The sequence below is a fragment of the Bos javanicus genome, chromosome 6 (genome assembly GCF_032452875.1).
Source record: "Bos javanicus breed banteng chromosome 6, ARS-OSU_banteng_1.0, whole genome shotgun sequence".
NCBI classification, from domain to species: Eukaryota; Metazoa; Chordata; class Mammalia; order Artiodactyla; family Bovidae; genus Bos; species Bos javanicus.
This window is the reverse complement of record NC_083873.1, coordinates 116569646-116591414: the sequence shown is the minus strand read 5'-3', so window position 1 is coordinate 116591414 and position 21769 is coordinate 116569646. Positions and strand designations below refer to the sequence as shown.

At 48.5% G+C, this 21769-nt stretch overlaps 1 protein-coding gene across 1 annotated transcript in view; it reads right to left on the bottom strand.

The window, feature by feature from the left end:
- Positions 1 to 18606, bottom strand: part of POLN (DNA polymerase nu) — a 148808-nt gene extending 130202 nt beyond the window's left edge. The window contains exons 1-2 of the mRNA XM_061421027.1: positions 18275 to 18606; positions 13804 to 13948 (exon numbers count right to left, since the gene is read on the bottom strand). Of these exons, the coding sequence (XP_061277011.1) occupies positions 13804 to 13948; positions 18275 to 18343 (214 nt within the window). The 5' untranslated portion in view covers positions 18344 to 18606. The remainder of the gene's footprint in view (positions 1 to 13803; positions 13949 to 18274) is intronic.
- Positions 18607 to 21769: the final 3163 nt, after the last annotated feature.

The window sequence follows — 21769 nt, the reverse complement described above, 5'->3', positions numbered from 1 at the left end:
AGTGCAAGTGTGCACTAGTTTGAGCATTCTTTGGCATTGCCTTTCTTTGGGATTGGAATGAAAACTGAGCTTTTCCAGTCCTGTGGCCACTGCTGAGGTTTCCAAATTTGCTGGCATATTGAGTGTAGCACTCTAACAGCATCATCTTTTAGGATTTGAAATAGCTCAACTGGAATTCCATCATCTCCACTAGCTTTGTTCGTAGTGATGCTTCTGAAGGTTCACTTGTCTTCTCATTCCAGGATGTCTGGCTCTAGGTGAGTGATCACACCATCATGATGATCTGGGTCATGAAGATCTTTTTTGTTGAGTTCTTCTGTGTATTGTTGTCACCTCTTCTTAATATCTTCTGCTTCTGTTAGATCTATACCATTTCTGTTCTTAATTGTGTCCATCTTTGGATGAAATATCCCCTTGGTATCTCTAATTTTCTTGAAGAGATCTCTAGTCTTTCCCATTCTATTGTTTTCCTCTATTTCTTTGCATTGATCACTGAGGAAGGCTTTCTTATATCTCCTTGCTATTCTTTGGAACTCTGCATTAAAACGGGTGTATCTTTTGTTTTCTCCTTTGCCTTTAGTTTCTCTTCTTTTCTCAGCTATTTGTAAGGCCTCCTCAGACAACCATTTTGCCTTTTTGCATTTCTTTTTCTTGGGGATGGTCTTGATCACTGCCTCCTGTACAATGTCATGAATCTCCGTCCATAGTTCTTCAGTCACTCTGTCTATCAGATCTAATCCCTTGAATCTATTTGTCACTTCCACTGTATAATCATAAGGGATTTGATTTAGGTCATACCTGAATGATCTAGTGGTATTCCCTACTTTCTTTAAGTCTGAATTTGGCAATAAGGAGTTCATGATCTGACCACAGTCAGCTCCCAGTCTTGTTTTTGCTGACTGTATACAGCTTCTCCAACTTTTGCTGCAAAGCATATAATCAATCTGATTTCGGTGTTGACCGTCTGGTGACGTCCACGTGTGGAGTTGTCTCTTATGTTGTTGGAAGAGGGTGTTTGCTATGATCAGTGTGTTCTCTTGGCAAAACTCTGTTAGCCTTTGCCCTGCTTCATTTTGTACTCCAAGGCCAAACTTGCCTGTTACTCCAGGTATCTCTTGACTTCCTACTTTTACATTCCAGTCCCCTATGATGAAAAGGACATCTTTTTTGGGTATTAGTTCTAAAAGGTCTTGATAGAACCGTTCAACTTCAGCTTCTTCGACATTAGTGGTTGCGGCATAGACATGGATTACCGTGATATTGAATGGTTTGCCTTGGAAACAAACAGAGTTCATTCTGTCGTTTTTGAGATTGCACCCAAGTACTGCATGAAGAAAGCTGAGTGCTGAAGAATCGATGCTTTTGAACTGTGGTGTTGGAGAAGACTCTTAAGAGTCCCTTGGACTGCAAGGAGATCCAACCAGTCCATTCTAAAGGAAATTGGTCCTGGGTGTTCTTTGGAAGGAATGATGCTAAAGCTGAAACTCCAGTACTTTGGCCACCTCATGCGAAGAGTTGACTCATTGGAAAGGACTCTGATGCTGGGAGGGATTGGGGGCAGGAGAGGAAGGGGACGACAGAGGATGAGATGGCTGGATGGCATCACCGACTCGATGGACATGAGTTTGAGTGAACTCCGGGAGTTGGTGATGGACAGGGAGGCCTGGCGTGCTGCAATTCATGGGGTCGCAAAGAGTCAGACACAACTGAGCGACTGAACTGAACTGCATTTCAGACTCTTTTGTTGACCATGATGGCTACTCCATTTCTTCTAAGGGATTCTTGCCCACAATAGTAGACATAATAGTCATCTGAACTACATTCGCCCATTCCAGTCCATTTTAGTTCACTGATTCCTAAAATGTCGATGTTCACTCTAGCTATCTCCTGTTTGACCACTTCCAATTTACCTTGATTCAGGGACCTAGCATTCCAGGTTCCTATGAAACATTGTTCCTTACAGCATTGGACTTTACTTCTATCACCAGTCACATCCACGACTCACCTATTTTGGGTGACCCTACACAGCATGTCTCATAGTTTTATTGAGTTAGACAAGGCTGTGGTCCATGTGATCAGTTTGATTAGTTAAGTTTAAAAAAAAAATTGCAGAAGACTTGCTTTGCCAGATTAACAGAACGTGCTATAAAGCCACTGTGATCAAATGTACAAGGCATTTGAGTAGGAGTAGACAAGAGCTGGAGAACAGGGTGGAAAATCCAGAAGCTGACCCCAAGGCTTATGAGGATTTAATAGATAGCGAAAATCATATTTCAGTTCAGCAGAGAAGGATAAATTAATAAATAGGGGAAGGACAATTAGCACCATTTCTGAAAAAAAATAATACACTGGAAAAAGTAACGGGACAAAAAAGACAAAGAGTTAATATTTATATTATACAACAAATTACAGTGACCAAAAATGAAAAATTCAGTGGAAAATGAGCAAAAGATACGGAGAGGCAACACACAAAATAGCAAATCCAAAAAGCAAACAAATATGATGTAATACTCATACTCTGTACTAGTCAGGGAAATGCAAACTAAATATACTTGGAGACGGAGAAGTAAGAGGTAGTCTCACTCGTTACTGGTAAAAAGGTGAATGGTTCGGATCTTTCCATGTGTGTGTGTGTGAGAAAACAGCTCATTACTAGAATGAACTGCCGCTGATTTCCATGACGGGTGGGAGGCTGGAAGCAATGACCAAAGGGTCTTTCAAGTCTAAGAGCCAATCAAAACTATCTTCCATGGTCACAGTTCTTCCTGTGGTACAAGGAACACTGCTTTTTACACAGCGTGAAAGCAACCTGAAGCATCTGTTTTTAAATTCCTTTTCTCCCTTTTATGTTTATCTATCTCTTCCATAAGGTTCAGCACAACTTTTTGGCAGAGATCCTACAGTAAAGTCACATTATCTTCATGTATTTTAGCTTGTTTCTCCAGATATTCCAAGAAACTTCTAAAGGTCATCTGGACTTTTGGAATTGGCTCCCTCAGAAGGAAGATCATGCTCTTTAAGTTCTCTGAGCTGATACCTTCTGACAGTTCGTAGAGCAGGTTTCTGGTTTCAGGACCTAATGAAGCTCAGGTTCTCGATGTCTCATCACAGAAAGAATTCAGTGAGGGACAAAGTGATAGGTAAGAAGTGGATTTATTCAGATTCAGAGAGAAGCACACTCCACAGAGTGCGGGCCATGGCAGAGGGTGAGCGCGGCCTAGGATCTTTGTGGAAAACAAAGTGTCAACACATTAAAAACACACACATGCGTCTCAGAGTTGGAGAGAAAAGGACAAACCCAAAGGGTCCAAAGACGGGCCTCGGGGATGCCACCCATGCTGCTTCCTGATGCGGTGAAGGTCATGGGGTGTTCAGTTTGTGAAATCCTGAGCTGTAATCTTAGGACAGATGTACTGTGTGTTTGTGTGTTGTGACCTCAATACAAACAGGTATAAAATACGTAAGTCATGTAATGGAGCCACCTCACTGCTGGCCATCTATTTCACAGAAATGGATGCAACAGTAAGTAGGTTCAAGCCAAACATTTATGACAGTACTGCATTACGGCAAAGGACTGAAAACAAAGCAAATACCAACCAAGAGGGCAGTGGAGGAAGAAATTATGTAGCAGCCACACCATGGAGCACAGAGCCACCAAACAGAATAAGCTGTGTTAGTTGACCTGAAGGTGCAGAGATCTGTGAAAGTGTAACCTCATTTTTAAAAAAATGACTTTAATGTACGTGTACCCATACACTGGCAGAGGTCTGGTCCCTGGGAGGCTGACCTTGAGATGAAGGCTTGCATTCAGAAAGGTTACTGGGGGGGGCACTCTCAGGACCAATGTCTGTAGGGGAGTAAAGGACTAATGCAATTGCTAAGAAGGCCTGACATGTTCCTACAGAATTTTCCTCCAGAGGGTCAACCTCCACACCCACCAGTCACTACCTGGTTGTTCCTGGGAAAGGGGTATGCCCTTGGGAAAAGCTCTTTGCAGCTGAGGCAACCATCAGGAGGGGCTGTGCTGCCACAGCTGGGATAAGCAGGGGGCTCCAGGTACCTAACCCTAACCCTCTACCATGTCCTGAGGACCCCTCACCCTGGCTGGGCACCTCTGCTGGTTTTGATTGCTTGTCTGATCGTGACCTAAACCCTCATCCCTGAGAGGTGAAGTCCCTGGTTGTCATGCCCTTTTCAGGCACGGCCACTGCATTTACTGTCAAATGTGGACAGTGGACCAAGGGGTGTCCAATCACATCACCTGGGTCTCAAGCAGAGGCTTTCCTGTCCCCTTTACATGATGGCAGCCCTGTCACCCCTAGTAGGATGGAGAGTACATCTTTGGCCTGCCAGTCCCTTGGTATAAGAAACTTGAAATGACTGGGCAGCAACTATAGCTTGAAGAAAGCCATTCTTTCTGTGCCCTTGGCAGATTTACCTTGGGGAGTCAAGACTAAACCTGCAGAACCCGGAAACATAGGGAGAGAAAAACACATTTATGGAGGGGGTTCTGGGAGTGATGCTGGGCAGGGTTGCTCCCACTGCCACCGTCTGGGTCCCAGTGTCCTTAACTATGTCCAATGGGGACACTGCATCCTGCAATGGTCACTGATGTCCAGGGAATACTGCAGCCTGGAGGTCACCGGAGCTGACCTGCTACCCACCACTCCATCACTGCACCACCTGTGCGCCCATGACAGAGCCCATGGGTCCCAGGATCACATACCAGCTGCAGCTCCTGTGCTGTAGAGCGGGTCCTTATGTCCGGGGCAGTGCTATGCAGGACTGTAGGTCAGCGGATCAAATGCTCTGTGAGCCTTGGAGAACAGAGCTCACTGAGGCCGTGTGTGTGGGAAAGGCAAACCCATGCCCAGAACATGTGTGGATTCTAGTCAAAACAAAGCTCAGCACCTTTGAGGGCACAAGGGGATCAGTGTTGCAAGCGAGCCCCCAAGTGACTGTGCTCAAAGTTTGGTGCTACTGGGGACCCAGTGTTCAGTCTGAAATTGGAAAGCTGGACAACAGAGGCGACAGCAAGGCAGGCCCTGGGGCGTGCGAGCACTATGCCATGTGCAGCCTCCACCCCAGCCCCATGGTCGCTCCATTAGAAGCCCAAGTGGCCTGTTCCGGGACAGCAGACAGCCAGATGGTGGACATCACTTGGCCAAGCCATTCCAGGTATGTTCCTTCCTTCGACACTCTCTCGGGTGGCTGCTTCCGAGTCTGCTGTTACTGTAATCTTCAGAGTTCTTTACTTCTCAGCAGCGAATCCCATTACTAGTCAGTAATGCTTTAAACTTCCTCTGTTCCAATGCCTACACGGTTTCTGTGCCCTGGCCAGCCCAAGTCTCATCCACTTCCCTGACAGGCCCTGCCAAAAGACAGGGAGGTGGCAGTTCCTGAGGGGGAACGTGTGACTTCTAAAGACAGAGCCCTCTTGCATCTTGCAGTGGAGGTAGGGAGGAGGGGGCTGGCCTTTGACAGAGGAGTAGCTACTTCAGCAGGTCCCAGAAGCACCTGGGACTCAAGATTTGAAGGCACCAATCCAGACGTCCCCACCCTGCCTCTCAGGGTCAGGTCCCTCTTCCTGATCAAGGCCCTGACCTTAAGGCAGAACACCTGCTTGGGGTGAGAGTCCAGCCTGCTCTGGAGCTCTACCAGCCTGACTAGGAACGGGCCTGGGACCGCAGGGAGCCTCTTTACAGGCCAGCAGGTGAGCTGTCTGTCACATTTAACCTTTAGTTGCTGGTGAATCACCCTCAGCCTCTGTCTTTTCCCAGGGCACACAGCCACAGCCATTAGGCCATTCTCTTCCACTTCTCAAATACACAGACTGCCCAGCAGCCTGGACAGCTGCTTCCACAGATCAACCCAACCAGTCACCTGAGGAAAAGCTTCACTGCACTGCTGCCATCCGTATCTCACCTACAGCTTGTTCTGTGTGTGTGTGTGTGTGTGTGTATCACTTATTTCGCTGCGTCGGGCCTTGGTTGCAGCACTCAGAGTCTCTGATTTTCACTGCAGCCTGCAGAATCTTTAGCTGTGGCAAGTGAACTCTTGGTTGCGGCATGTGAGATGCAGTTCTCTGACCAGGGCTCGAACCCAGGCCCCTGCATTGGGAGTTTAGAGTCATAGAAACAGGTGAACAAAAACATAAAAGGCATAAGCTAAGTTATTAACACGGGGTGGCGATAAGGGGAGATTGGTTTATCAAACAAAGAAAAAGCCTAAATTAAGAAAACAATGTACATATAAATCCTTTCACTCTGAATGTGTGTAAATATGTAAAAAAAAAGTTTTCATGTGGGATTAAGGACTTTGTTTTCAGTTTTTCTGTTAAAAAAAAAACAAACATTTCTAAACTATTACAAACAACAACAAAAAAGACCCCCGAAACACTGAGAATACAACATAAACAGAAATAGTTAAGTCTTTCATACGTGTATCATGTCTGTAGAAAGCTCTTACAAATCAGTAAGAGTTGAAATTTACAGATCAGACCACCGTCATAGCCTCAAAGATGAGACTACATTTGCCTGCCTCCAAGAGTGCAGTTTTCCAGGGGTCATGTATGGATGTGAGAGTTGGACTATAAAGAAAGCTGAAGAATTGGTGCTTTTGAACTGTGGTGTTGGAGAAGACTCTTGAGAGTCCCTTGGACTGCAAGGAGACCCAACCAATCCATTCTGAAGGAGATCAGTCCTGGGCGTTCATTGGAAGGACTGATGTTGAAGCTGAAACTCCAGTACTTTGGCCACCTCATGCGAAGAGCTGACTCATTTGAAAAGACCCTGATGCTGGGGAAGATTGAGGGCAGGAGGAGAAGAGGACAACAGAGGATGAAATGGTTGGATGGCATCACCGACTCCATGGACGTGAGTTTGAGGAAGCTCCGGGAGTTGGTGATGGACAGGGAGGCCTGGTGTGCTGTGGTTCATGGGGTCGCAAAGAGTCAGACACGACTGAGAGACGAACTGAACTGAAAGAGCACAAAATATATCAAGAGTTAAAGCATTACGCAAATAAACAAAAACTACGGCACAGAAAATTCTCTGAGTTGCAGATGAATCAATGCAGTTTACTTCTAATAAGGTATTCTGGTAATGAAGTATCATTTGAGCAGAACCTTGTAAATGCAATCATCGCACTACTAAAGAGATGTATACGAAGGAGTGAAAGAAAAGGTTAAGTAGAGGATGAAGCTGGGAAACACTGTTTTTGGAAACTGGAGTTAAATCTGAATGCAGACTAATCCCTTGTCAGTCGCATCACCTGCGAATTATTTTCTCCCATTTTGTGGGCTGTCTTTTTACGTGTGTCTTCTCTTTTGGCAATCACGGACTGTGGCCCGCCAGGCTCCTTTGTCCACGCCTTACAACATGCGGGACCCTGGTTCCCCAACCCACCCAGGGACGGAGCCTGCACCCCTGTACTGGCAGTGCAGTGTCTTAACCACGACCCACAGGGAAGCCCCAGCTGCTTTTGTTTATGGTTCTTTCACTGTGCAAACGCTTTTGCATTTAATTAGGTCACATTTGTTTATTCTTGTTTTTATTTCTGTAACTTTAGCGGATGGATTCATAAAGATATTGCTGCAATTTATGTCAGTGTTCTGCCTGTTTTCCTCTAAGTTTTATAGGATCCAGGCTTACATTTAGGTCTTTACTCCCATTTGAGTTTATTTTTGTGTATGGTGTTAAAGAATGTTCTAGTTTCTTTTTTTTTTAACTTGTAGCCATCCAGTTCTCCCATTTGTTGAAGACACTGTCCTTCTATTGCATGGCATTGTCTTCTTTATCACAGATTAATTGACCACAGGTGTGTGGGTTTGTTTCTTAGCTTTCTATCATGTTCCTTTGATTTGTATTTCTGTTCTTGAGCCCACACCATACTGTTTTGATTACTGTAGCTTTGTAGTAGAGTCTGAAGTCAGGGAGCCTGATTCCTCCAGCTATTTTTCTTTGCTTTGGCAAGAAAGATTGCTTTGGCTATTCAGGGTCTTTTGTGTCTCCATATAAAGATTTTTTTCATCTAGTTCTGTGAAAAAGGGTAATTGATAGGGATTGCACTGAGTCTGTAGACTGCCTTGGGTACAGGGGTGGGGGATGGTGGAGGGATAGACTGGGCATTTGGGGACAACATGTACACACTGCTATATTGAAAACAGACAGTCAACAAGGACCTACTATAAAATAAATCAATTTAAAAATCTGAATAGGGCATAAAGAGAGGGGAAGTGATGAGACTTAAGACTTAAAGGGCTGGCAAGGGCCAGGCTGCCCTGCAGGGGTATTTTTCTACAGACAAATTCTGCAGAAAACAAAGACAAGATCTGAGCTAATTCCAGCAACAGCACAAAGGCAGGTCAAAAGTGGCAATAAATTGACACCTAACATCAACTAAGGAAGTACCACAAATTTTCAAATAAGAAGGAGTGAAGGCTTGAATTAGGGCAGTGGAAACTTGAACCCAACACCTGGCAGGTATACTAAGTGACTGGACATAAGGATTTTATATTTACTTGATAGAAATTAAAAAAATGTTTATCCATATAATCTTGACCAGAGTAAAATAATAATAAAATATCTATTTTGTCATTTAGCTTTATATTCTCTGTGCCTGAAATTGCAAAGATTTCCACTAGTTGGTAGAAATAAAGACACACTTCACATTAATGAATTGGATTTTGACAAATAATTGCCTTGAGGAGTTTTAAACTAGTATTAATTTGTTCAGTTCAGTTCAGTTGCTTGGTCATGTCTGACTCTGTGACTCCATGGACTGCAGCATGCCAGGCCTCCCTGTCCATCACCAACTCTCGGAGTTTACTCAAACTCATGTCCATCGAGTTGGTGATGCCATCCAACCATCTCATCTTCTGTTGAACCCTTCTCCTCCTGCCTTCCTTCAATCTTTCCCACCATCAGGGTCTTACCAATGAGTCAGTTCTTTGTATCAGGTGGCCAAACTATTGGAGCTTCAGCTTCAGCATCAGTCCTTCCAACGAATATTTCGGACTGATTTCCTTTAGGATTGACTGGCTGGATCTCCTTGCAGTCCAAGGGACTCTCAAGAGTCTTCTCCAACACCACAATTCAAAAACAGCAATTCTTCGGTGCTCAGCTTTCTTTATGGGCCAACTCTCACATCCATACATGACTACTGGGAAACCATAGCTTTGACTAGACGGACCTTTGTCAGCAAAGTAATGTCTCTGCTTTTTAATACGTTGTCTAGGTTGCTCATAGCTTTTCTTCCAAGGAGCAAGAGTCTTTTAATTTCATGGCTGCAGTCACCATATGCAGTGATTTGGGAGCCCAAGAAAATAAAGTGTGTCATTGTTTCCATTGTTTCCCCATCTATTTGCCATGAAGTGATGGGACTAGATGTCATGATCTTCATTTTCTGAATATTGAGCTTTAAGCCAACTTTTTCACTCTCCACTTTCACTTTCATCAAGAGGCTCTTTAGTTCTTCTTTGCTTTCTGCCATAAGGGTGGTGTTATCTGCATATCTGAGGTTATTGATATTTCTTCCAGCAATCTTGATTCCAGCTTGTGCTTCATCCAGACTGGCATTTTGCATGATGTACTGTGTATATAAAGTTAAATAAGCAGGGTGACAATATACAGCCTTTCCCAATTTGGAACCAGTCCGTTGTTTCATGTCCGGTTCTAACGGTTACTTCTTGACCTGCATGCAGATTTCTCAGGAGGCAGGTAAGGTGGTCTGGTATTCCCATCTCTTTAAGAGTTTTCCACAGTTTGTTGTGATCCACATAGTCAAAGCCTTTGGCATAATCAGTTTTGATTTGTAATGTCTATGAAACTATTCTTATTTTACCAGAAAAAAAAACATATTCACCTCTAAGCTCTATTAAGTTAAAAAAGATTTTGGATAAGTATGTATTAGAAAACATTATTTGATTTCTATAGATATTTAGACAAAATAGAGATGTACTCTAATAAATACGTTTAATCAAATGCATCAGTTCAGTTCAGTTCAGTCACTCAGTTGTGTCCGACTACTATCCATAGCACCAGGCCAGCTGACAACCTTGAAATTACCGTGAAAAATTATTCTCCTCCAGTGTTCCTCAAATCCTTTCAGTGGCATTACTGAACACTGAAGTGACGATGTAAATTTAAGTCTTGCTCAGTCGTGTCTGATTCTTTGTGATCTGTAGCCCACCAGGCTCCTCTCTGTCCATGGAATTCTCCAGACAAGGATACTGGAGTTACTATTCCTTCCTTATTTCTATTTCCTTCCCTAGGGGGTTACTATTTCCTTCCCTAGGGGATTCTTCCCAACCCAGGGATTGAACCAAGGACTCCCCAGGCCGGTTCTTTACTGTCTGAGCCACCAGGGAAGCCAAATTTAACTCAGGTGATCTCAGTTTGCATCTAGTTTAAAGGTAAAGGAGTCGCAGTAAGAAGCCAAGCCACAGTCACAAAAGACCCACCAACACAGTGGCCTAACAACAAGTTCATTTCTCTCTGCTGCTCTGAGGCGAGCGGTCTCGGTTGGTGGAGCAGTTGTCTCATGAAGACACTCTGGACTTGGGGTCCCTCCAGCACGCTGGTCTACAGTCCTCTAGGACGTTTGCAGGATAGAATGGAGTCATTTGAGGTTCCAACTGGAGGAAAGGGAAGAGACCAGCTAGGAAGCAAGTCAGATGTCTTCAGGCCTACCCTGGCAGTGGCGCGCCCGACAGATAGGAAGCTGCTACTTGGCCACACCTGATTGCAAGGACACTGAGCCATGTGCGTCAGCTGATGGTGTGCTTCTGAGGAGAAGGACGGACTCTGGTGTGGTGGATGATGAGTAATGATTACCACGAGAATGGTTACCTTTGAGCAGGAAGAGAATTTTAATTCAGAAGGAAATTTTGAGATGTTGGCAAAGTAAGTAGTAGTTATATGATTTTCTCTTTATATTAATTCATTAACCTGTATTTTAAGTCTTTGCATCTTTTTTTTTTTTTAAACCACAAAAGGTTTTAAAATAAAGACTAACTTTGCTGCAAGAGGATACACACAGTCCAATCTTTACTGGACGTGTATACCTCAGTTGGTCTAGCAGATCAGAAAATTAGATCCCAAAGTGACATAGAACACTGTTTGGTTTTACTTAATATAATTTTATAAAAGCAAATATTAATAGTTTATCTCTGAGTTCAATTTTGATTTTTATTTGGTATGAGATGGGCATTCAGAAATGAAATGCTGATTTACAATATTTTACTTATAAAGGAGGATTTGACATAACAGCTTAGCATGTGGCAAGAGTTCAGGAATCAACTCAGGTTCAGCATCAATCATCAATAACCCATTAGCAATCCAACTTTCAGATTTATATGAAATAAGAGTAAAACCGGTGGGACCCTGTGGCAGACAGACTCCAAGGTGGTCCCACGACCCCCCTTGTCCAGTACTCACGCCCTTGTGGAACCTCTTGAGGGTGGGTGGATTACTTCTAACCAAAAGAACACAGCAACAGTGACAGAATGTTTGTGATTACCTTACATAAGACTGTAATGTCACTCTCTTGCACTCTGAAAAAGTAAGCTGCCATAATGTAAAGCTGCCTGAGGAGAGAACCATGTGGAAATGAACCGAGGGTGGCTTCTAGCCAACAGTCACCAAGAAACTGAGACCCTCATCTAAGAGTCCACAACCGTGTGAACTTACAAGCAAATGCTTCCCCATTTCAGGCCTCAGAGGAGCCTCCAGCCCTGACTGATACCTGCACAGCAGCCCTGCAGAGGACCCAGCTAAGCTGTGCTGAGGCTCCTGACCACAGAAACTGAGAGATAACACGTGTGTGTTCAGTCACATGTGTGTGTTCAGTCACTGAGTTCACAGGAAGTGCTACAGAGCAACAGACACAAACTCTTTGTAAAAATTCTACTCTTTTTCCAAATTCAAGAACACTTGACAGAAAAGTAACGCCTTATCATCTCAATAAGTTATGAAAACTAGGATTTAGCAAGGTATTTTAAGAGCATGGCAAGGCAGTTCATGAGATGGGCTGACCGATAAATTTTTCCCAACAGAGACTCACATCACAGCTTCCAGGGGCGTTTTATTATTCTCACCAGGTTTTGAAGGAAGGGGTATTCCAAGCTCTGTCGAGTACACACTGCTCTTTCACTTTGGAAAGCAAGTATCCGAGTAAAGGAGAACGCTGTCTCTCTGACATGTGATGTTAACCTTATCTACTTCCCAAGCACCAACATTCCCCCTAAAACACTATCAGTGGCTAGGTACGTAGTCCACACCCCCAGATTCTTACCAGTTCATTAGTGACTTCTGTAAGAGGGGCAACAGACGCATGGCTATCAACAGGTGGAAATGTTAAGAGTATCTTAATATAATCAACAAACTACATTTATAACAGCTTTTGCACTGTTTGTCAATTTTTCTCAATTATTTCATCTCCATGAAATTAATTATATCTCACTCACTTATTATCTACGCCGTAGAAGAAAAAAACAAATTACTGGCCCATATTTACAATTTTAAATAAAAACTGCTTTATTACAAACCCTGGTGTTTAACCCACTTCAGTCACACTTGTGAGGCTATGCCACCGCCTTCACTCCTGTGTCACATCAGGAACACACATACACAGACCCGCTGATCTTTGCCATGTTAAGAGTGTACATACACATACCCAGTGGTATAATATACATCCTGTCGAGAACACTTCTCTTCTCCACCACAAACTACAAGCAAATACAGGTTCAGTGACCCAAGAGCTAAAGGCAAAGCAACACTCGGATGGGCACTATGAAAGAGCCCCTCTCTTTTGAGGTTACTTGAACATCTGGTCCAGATTTTAAGGGAATGAAACAAGGAAGAGTGTGTTACATTTTAAAAGCAGTAAGGGCTAAGAAAATGTAAAATTCAGTGAGCAGAAGCTCAGCCATCACTGAATGAGAGTAGAGCAGGGGAGCTGGGCCCCCTCATTTGTAGCAGAAACTTCCCTACGCAACACGAAGTTCTAGAAAACACTCTGCTACATTTCATTTTCTGAAAATTAATAAGAAACCTCACTAAAATGGGAGCTTCCCTCATAGCTGAGTTGATAAAGAATCCACCTGCAATGCAGGAGACCCCGTTTCGATTCCTGGGTCAGGAAGACCCTCTGGAGAAGGGATAGGCTACCCACTCCAGTATTCTTGGGCTTCCCTTGTGGCTCAGCTGGTAAAGAATCCGCCTGCAACGCGGGAGACCTGGGTTCGATCCCTGGGTTGGGAAGGTCCCCTAAAGAAAGGAAAGGCTACCCACTCCAGTATTCTGGCCTGGAGAATCCCATGGACTGGATAGTTTCATTGGGTCGCAGTCCCACACAACTGAGCGACTTTCACTTTCACTAAAATGGAGTTGGAGGCCAGAAGGGGGAGCTCTGGCGCAGTACCACTAAAAATCAGTCACAGGAACAATCAATCACAGGTCCCCACAGGAAAACATGTGCCTAGCATCTCCTACAAGCAGTCACCACCCCAGCAACTCAGATAGAAACCACCCCCACTCTGAACTCTCACTTTTCTCCAGTGGACTTTGGTCCAGAACAACCCCTCCCAACATCCACTTTTTTCTCTATAAAATGACGTGCTTCTCCTTTGTTAGACCCGCCTCTGGCCTTTGTATTGCATCTTTGTCCAAAACTGCTATTCTCGAGCAAACTCATTTTTGCTAGTAAGATAACTTTTATTTTTAAGGTCAATGATTTTCAAAACTTAGTCTTAAGAATAATTCAAGGTAACAAAAAACATGAAGGTTCGTAAAAATTACTCACTGTTTTCACTCTCTCTCCAGGTCTCAGATTCCACTAAATCACCTGAATGCATAGCAGACATAATCTTCTGTGCAACACTGGAGAGTGGTATCTTACAGAGGTCAGAGCCTACAAATGCCTCATAATTTTCCATTTTCATAAAATCCTAAACGTAAGATAAATATAATACCCATATATTAATTTTGAGACTTCAAAATAAGTCATGTAAAAACTTTTATGTACAGACATTCATAAAAATTACTATATTCACCACTATAACAAATAGGTATCACCTGTCCTCATAATACAGATAGGGTAGTGAAGATGGGAACAAGACATTCACAGGCTCCTAACAAACAGGTGTCACCTGTCCTCATAACACAGATGGGGTAGTGAAGACTCGGACAGGACATTCACAGGCTCCACTGGGTGTTATGCTAATACCATATGGGAGGAATGTATCAGGATTTCCTAGTTAACCAATTTTGAAGCAAGCAATCTACTCAAACCTTTCCTACTTCCTGAGGTTTGAAACAAATCGCTGTTACAGTCTTCAAACATACAAATCTAGTAACATAAAAATTACTTTTAATTGACTTGAGCTATTATGACAGACACATAACCTGACATCCTTCCACTCGCCCTGCTCAATTATACTGGCCCCGGGCTCAGCAGGTGAAGGTCCAGCAGGGGCAGTCCCATTCACCAAGTAGCTGTTCACACGTCTAATGTATCTGGCACTAATCTAAACAGAATTTGCTGTTCCATGAATCGAAAAGCAGGTGACGTTTTTCTGCATTACTGAAGAGAAAAATTTCAAGTAAATTATTGATTCCAAGGTAGGGCAGAGGGGGAAAAAAAGGAACAAAAAAAGGTCACTTGTGAGGAGTGAATAGCAAAGTCTTAGATGAAATTTATTGCTACAGATTTTTCAAGCACATTCAGTTCAGTTCAGTTGCTCAGTCGTGTCCGACTCTTTGCGACCCCATGAATCGCAGCACACCAGGCCTCCCTGTCCAACTCCCGGAGTTCACTCAGACTCACGTTCATCGAATCAGTGATGCCATCCAGCCATCTCATCCTCTGTCGTCCCCTTCTCCTCCTGCCCCCAATCCCTCCCAGCATCGGAGTCTTTTCCAATGAGTCAACTCTTCACATGAGGTGGCCAAAGTACTGGAGTTTCAGCTTTAGTATCATTCCTTCCAAAGAAATCCCAGGGCTGATCTCCTTCAGAATGGACTGGTTGGATCTCCTTGCAGTCCAAGGGACTCTCAAGAGTCTTCTCCAACACCACAGTTCAAAAGCATCAATTCTTCGGTGCTCAGCTTTCTTCACAGTCCAACTCTCACATCCATACACGACCACTGGGAAAACCATAGCCTTGACTAGATGGACCTTTGTCAGCAAACTAATGTTTCTGCTTTTTAATATGCTGTCTAAAGTTAAAGCTAAAATCATGGTGCCCACTGGCGTGCACCTCACATGAGGTGGAATCGCCAGGTGCTGGGTGGGTGGTGCTGGTGGGCGGACGTTCCCGGGGTGGTAGCAGCAGGACCAGAGCCTGAAGAGGTTTGTGGGGAGCCGCCCACTCACCTCAGGGGGACCAGTGGACACACTGGGAGCCACAGTCTCCCAGCTTTAGAACCTTCCAGACGGCCCCGGGCCATGCGCTGCCTCACGGCCCAGGACGCCCCAGGACCCCTTCCCATCCCACCTGCCTCAGCCCGCCCCCCGACACACACCCCCGTCTCAGTCGAAGGCCACACGTGTCTCACTGTCCAGGCCTGACCAGGCTAAACGCGGGGCCTCCCCTCCCAACGCTGGCAGCCATGTGTCCGCCTCTCCGGTTCCAGCACCTGCCCGCCCACCCACAGTGGGCACTGACCTCTGTCCACACGCAGCCTGCCCACAGCCTTGGGGGCCTCCTCACAGCCCCACCCACACAGCACAGGGCAGCAAGAGGGGTCTTCCCAGGGACCTGACGGCTGAGCCTGCCGCCTCGCCACCCACCCCGCCCCGGCCACGTGCCCTGCTCTGTGCCCCTGCCCACCCTGCGTGCCCCCGTAATCCCTCTGCCTCTGATGCTGGCCCACTGCCTCACGCCGTCCTCACCAGGCCTGTTTCTGACCCCCTCCTAGGAGGCCGGGGCGGCTGTCAGGACTCAGTGTGGTCCCGCTGGCCCATTCGTGTGCCTGGGGCTGGGATCCCTGGGTCCTCTGAGCAGGGAGGGCCCGAGCCAGGCTGGCAGCACCTGCCCGCACGTGTAGGACCAGGCCCTGGGCCCTCTGCCCTGCTGACAGCTGTCTCTGCCTTGGACCTTTCTCCCCCTGTGCTGTGTTCTCCGGGCCCCCTCGGCCAGTAGGACGAGAAGGAAGGCCACGCCACCCTCGAGGAACTGCATTCTGGGGGGCCCTGTGTCTGGCTCCATTCGACACCCAGTGATCATAGGAGAGATGAGCCCGGGGCCGTTGGCCGTCTGAGAGGTTGCTGGCTTCTGCCCAGGGTCCCCCCTCAGCGCCCGCACCCCGCACTCGCTATGTCCACTGCGGGCCAGCTGCTGCCTCCGCCGTGCAGCCCCGCGAGTCCAACAGCCTCCGCCCCCCGGGGACCCCGAGTCAGCGCTGGATGCTCTGTGCGGAGGGGAGGGTGGCCTCTGAGACGTCGCGAATTGTACCGGCCCGTTAGGGAGGAATAAACCGGGTCCCCAGCTGCGGGCAGGCTCCCGCGGGCTCCCCGTGGCCTCTGAGATGTCGCGGATTGTACCGGCCCATTAGGGAGGGGTGAACTGGGTCCCCAGCTGCGGCAGGTCCTGGAGTCTGATGCGTTGGGTCCAGGTGGCTCAGCTCCGGGGCCCCGCCCTTGGGTCCAGAGGTCGAGCTGGTAGGTTCCTGGCTGTTCCGAGCACATCCAGAGCAGACCCTCGTTCCTGGTCCTGGGCTGTGGCCCCCCACCCCCAGCCAGGCACGTCTTACTGGTGGGCGGGTGCTGACAGAACGCGGGTTCAGCCAGCGGTGGGGTGGGTGGGGCCGTGCACGTGCGCGAGTAGGGGCTTTGCGTGGGGCGCAACGCGAGCAGACCCCGCGGGTGGGGAGGTCTGTGCGCCAGGCTCTTAGGAGACCCTGGCAGCTACCTGCTCACATGGGTTTCACCCGGGGCAGCCCCGCTGAGACATGCACACCCCGTCCCTGCAAGCATCCTGACCCCACGTGTGGGGAGCGGGGCGGGGGGGGGGGGGGGGTGATGCCCCAGCCACGCTCCGCGGGGCAGAGACTGAGCTGTCAGGCCCCTCGCGGGGTCTGCACTGGCCAGGCCAGCCTCTTGGCCGAGCGCGCATAAAACCTGTGCCCGGCCTTGACGCCCCTCCCAGTGCGGGGCCGGGGGAGGCCACCCCCAAGGTCCGCGGTGCGCAGGACAGAGGCCTCGGGCTGCAGCCGCTCCCGACCCTTCCGGGGGAGCGGCCCGCACGGTGACGGTGAGGGGTGAGCACGTGTGCCCCTCCCGGTGTGAAAGGGTGCCGTGCTCACTGCTGTGTGTTCACCACCTGGGGACCGGTGTGCACTGCCCCGCGGCGGCTCCTCTTCGGGGAGTGGGTCATGCATGGCGGCATGGCTCCCCTCCCCATCGGTGGTTCTGGGGGTCTCGGGTCCTCCCAGTGCCCTTGTTTTCCATCTGTTGTGGCGTCCAGTGCCCAGGGAGAGGGCAGCCCCCTTCCCACCTCCCTGTGTCAGTCAGGCGAGCGCCGTCCCCTCTGTCGACCCGGCAGGTGTCCTTGGCGGGTCTGCTGGGTCGCCGTCACCCTCGGGTCACGGCAGGTGCTCACGCGGGGACCCGGGTGGCCTCCCACCCAGACAGCCTATTGGGCCCACAGGGGCGCGGGCTGCTCGGGGCAGCGCCGGTCACCACGCTGCTCTCGCTGCAGGTCCTGAACGAGGCCGTGGGCGCGCTGATGTACCACACCATCACGCTGACCAGGGAGGATCTGGAGAAGTTCAAGGCTCTGCGGATAATCGTGCGCATCGGCAGCGGCTTCGACAACATTGACATCAAGTCGGCCGGGGACCTAGGTAGGCCGCTCGGGACCCTCCCCCGCAGCCCCGCCTGCTGTCCCGGGCATGGCCTCGCTGCTTTGGTCCCCCGCACGAAGGGGGTCTGGGGCCTGGGGCCTGGGGGCCGGCGTCCACACGGCTCTCCGCGTGTGGGCCCCGCGCCAGCTCCCTGCCAGGTGCAGGCTGGCGGCACTGTCCCTCAGGAGGCCCGGGCCTCGGGCAGCGCACCCGCCCTCCTGCAGAACCCCCCGGGGACCCGGGCAGGGGGCCTCCGTCCAGGGGCAGCCAGCACGCCCGTGTCAGGGTTCTCACGCCCCTGTTCACGAGACGGGCTGGGAAAGGAAGTTTCTGTTGTGACCCCGGCCTCGGCCCCGCCCCCCGCGCCCGGTCGCCGCCCAGCCCGCGGCCCCTGACAGGCGCAGGCGCGCCGCGGCCGCAGACCCCACCTTGAGGGTCGGGTACTCCTGCACCTTCGGGGTCATGGAAAGCTGAGAGGCGGACTCCTGCACCGCCATCTTGGACCGGCCAAAACCTTAGCGGGCGGAGGGGAGGTGCGGCGCGCGGCACGCCGGGAGTGACGTCGAGGGGCGCGGCGGGCCGGCGTCCGCACCAATCGCCTCCGCTCCCCGTTCTGCGGCTGAGGAAGAAGGCGCGGCCACCGGGCGCGCGGCGAGAGGCGTCCTGTCCACCCAATCAGCGCCCGCCTTTCTCCCGTTCAGCCAATCAACGGGAAGCCCGGCTGGGCGGGGTCCCTCCTTGAACCTGAGGCGGGGTGGGACGGCTAATCAGTGCGGGAAGCTCCCGGTTCCCTGCGGCTCTGGTCCCGGCGCCGGCGGTCTGGGGCTCCCGCAGGGTTCGGAGCGGGCTCCCGCCGTGGCGGTCATTGGGCTCTCGCGGGCCGGCCTCCAGCTAGTGAGCCCGCTGTGCCAGGACGTCTGCAGGCCACCAGCGCCTGTCCGTGGGCTGCTCTCCGCAGAACGGTGCGGCTGCAGCCCGAAGCGGGGCCCAGGCACCCCCGTTGGGGAGGGGAGGTGGCGGTTCTGAACTCGGTAAGGAAGGAGGCCGCCACAGTGTACAAAGGCCCGGTGCGGGCAGAGCCTCCGGCGTCCCTGGCTTCCACACCGATTCAAGTTGCCTTTCAAACCACTCCATATACTTACCCCTTTTAGTCCTTTCAAAAATAGAAATTAAATTAGGTTTCACTAGTTAGAAGACTTTCAAATTAAGCCAAATTTCACACTCTTTTTTGAAATGATTTTTTAAAAGAAACATTAGCGTTAAAAACCCATACACCTGAGGCGACACAAGAAATCCACTGTTGAGGGGGGAGCCGCCTGGACCTCTACACCCATCTTCACCAGCCTCACCACCGCCCGCCACCCGCCCCCCCTGCCCCCGACCATGCCCTGCAGCATTCTAGCAAAATCCTGGTGATAACAACCCCACGAGGATGAGAAGCTTCCTGTCCTGGATAAACCAAGTTCCTGGAACCTGACCATGTCAACCTGAGTAAATGCATCAGGGCAATCAGACTCTGCGCAGCTCAAGGCTAACGAAGCCTCTGTCAGCTGTAATAGTATGACAGCCAGTTGTTTTCACCAGAAAACGAGGAATAAGTGAGTAAATGAAAGTCGCTCAGTCGTGTCCGACTCTTTGCGACCCCATGGACTACACAGTCCATGGAATTCTCTAGGCCAGAATACTGGAGTGGGTAGCCTTTCCCTTCCCCAGGGGATCTTCCCAACCCAGGGATCGAACCCAGGTGTCCCGCATTGCAGGCAGATTCTTTACCAACTGAGCCACCAGGGAAGTGCAGAATAAAAAGATCTGTAATTTAATAATAACGTAATTTTTTACGTGGGCAACACATTTCAACAAAGAAGGTACACGGATAGCTAAAGAACAAATGAAAAGATCCTCAATACCATTAGACACAAAGACATACCACTTCAAGCACCAGATTAGCTATATTAAAAACAGTGGAGGAACTATAATTCGGAACACACAGAGAAGGGCCGACCACAGGCAAATCCAGAGAACAAGCCCTGGGAACTTGCTTTTATAGGGAAAAAATCTGGGCGGGGCTCTGATAGCCAGAGTCCACTGGAGGAGCAAAGCCTGGAATCTCCCGATTAGCTGAGCTGCTGCCGTCTCTGATTGGCTGGGCTGCTGCGGGCAGCCAGAGGAAAGTTTTCTTCTTCCTGTGGGACAGTAGGTAGATGTCTCTTCCGGTTAGGGAAATTGACCTGCGAGGAGGGTGTGAGAGCGCCTCATAGGGGCCTGCCTTAACGCCAAAGGTTAGTTGACTATTCCTTAACGAATTCCACATTTTCCCCTTTTGATCAAGATCTTTCCTTGAAAGCATCACTGATCGAGAATCAGGGTCTTCCCACCTAGCGGTTTGCCAGTGGCTTGTGGGAAAGGCTACCCACTCCAGTATTCTGGCCTGGAGAACTCCATGGACTGTATAGTCCATGGGGTCGCAAAGAGTCGGGCACAACTGAGCGAATTTCACTCACTTCACTTTGTAGGATCTTAGTTCCCCCACCAGGAATGAAACCTAGGCCTCCTTTGGAGTCTTAACCACTACACCATCAGGGAAGTGCCAGCTCACCCCCTCTTCTTATGATGTCCCATCTCTGGGGGCTCCGCCTCCAAGTGCCTCCAAATACAGCAGGTGGGATATCAGTATAAGACTCCAGGAACAAGAAAGCCCAGAGATTTGCATGTCATAGACGTTGTATAAATCCCCCCACAATCTGTCTGGGGGAATTCATTCTCAGAATTCTTGTATTTGAAGACAAAACTGCATTTTAATTACTTGGCCCTTTTTGAATAACCTTTATTAGTATAAAAAAAAGTTACTTACTTTGTGTCCTGCCGGGGACCAGCCCCGGCTGATCCAGGGAATTCGAAGCGGGGACGGCGTCGGCGAAGATCATGAAACAATTGCTTAATTAAACGTTAATTAAGGATATAAAGAGTAATAGAATGAGGATAGCTCAGTAGGAAAATTCAGTGGAGAAAAGAGGCTGAAATAAGGATAGCTCAGTGAGGAAATTCAGTGTAGAAAAGAGGCTGAATAATTCAGCCAGAAGGTAAGAGAAAGAACGACATGGTGAGACCAAGTTTCGGTGAACAAGGCCCGCACTTTATTTTCCAAAGTAGTTTTTATACCTTAAGTTATGCATAGAGGATAATGGGGGAAGGGGTAGAGTCATGCAGTAAGCCAGGCTTTCTTCCTGCAAACTTATCATATGCAAAAGCTTAGGTGATTTGCATCATCTTCTGGCCCGGAGGCCTTTTTCTCTAAAGGTGATTATTCTCAAGTCAGGCGCCAGCCTCCAAAAAGCATTAGATAAAGTTGCATTCCTACAGAGCAAAGGTGTGGTGGGCTATAACAAGAAAAAGAATTAACTCAAGGGTCCCAGGTTACAAACATTAAAGCTACTACTTACACCAACTATATTAATCAATACACTGCCAGGGACACAGCAGGTAAGGGATATGGAAACTTAGCAGCAAACATTGGCCCAACAAGTGAAAATCCCTTCACCAATACAATTTCTAATCAATCTTTTAACTACTCAAAAGAATCTGTGTTTAGACAGTTTAGAACATCTCCTGCCTCTCACAGTTGGGAGGCTCTGAACAATCACATGTGGCCGGAAAAACCTATTCAGGCAGGCTAGAGGACTTCCAAAGGAGTTTGTAGGTTAAACACTGTCACACCCAGGAATTATTACCTGGAGCTGTAAGCTAACTCTTTTTTCAGAGAGGTTGTGGGGGACAGCCCCCCGTAAAGTCAGAGGTGTAGGTGAAAGCACAAAGCAGAAAGTAGGCAGACTCTGGCTTTGGGGGTAGATTGCTCGAGAATTTCCAGGGAGACTCCTGAGGCTTGATCCCGCCTTTGCGTATGCCAAGCCTCCTTCCTCATGGCC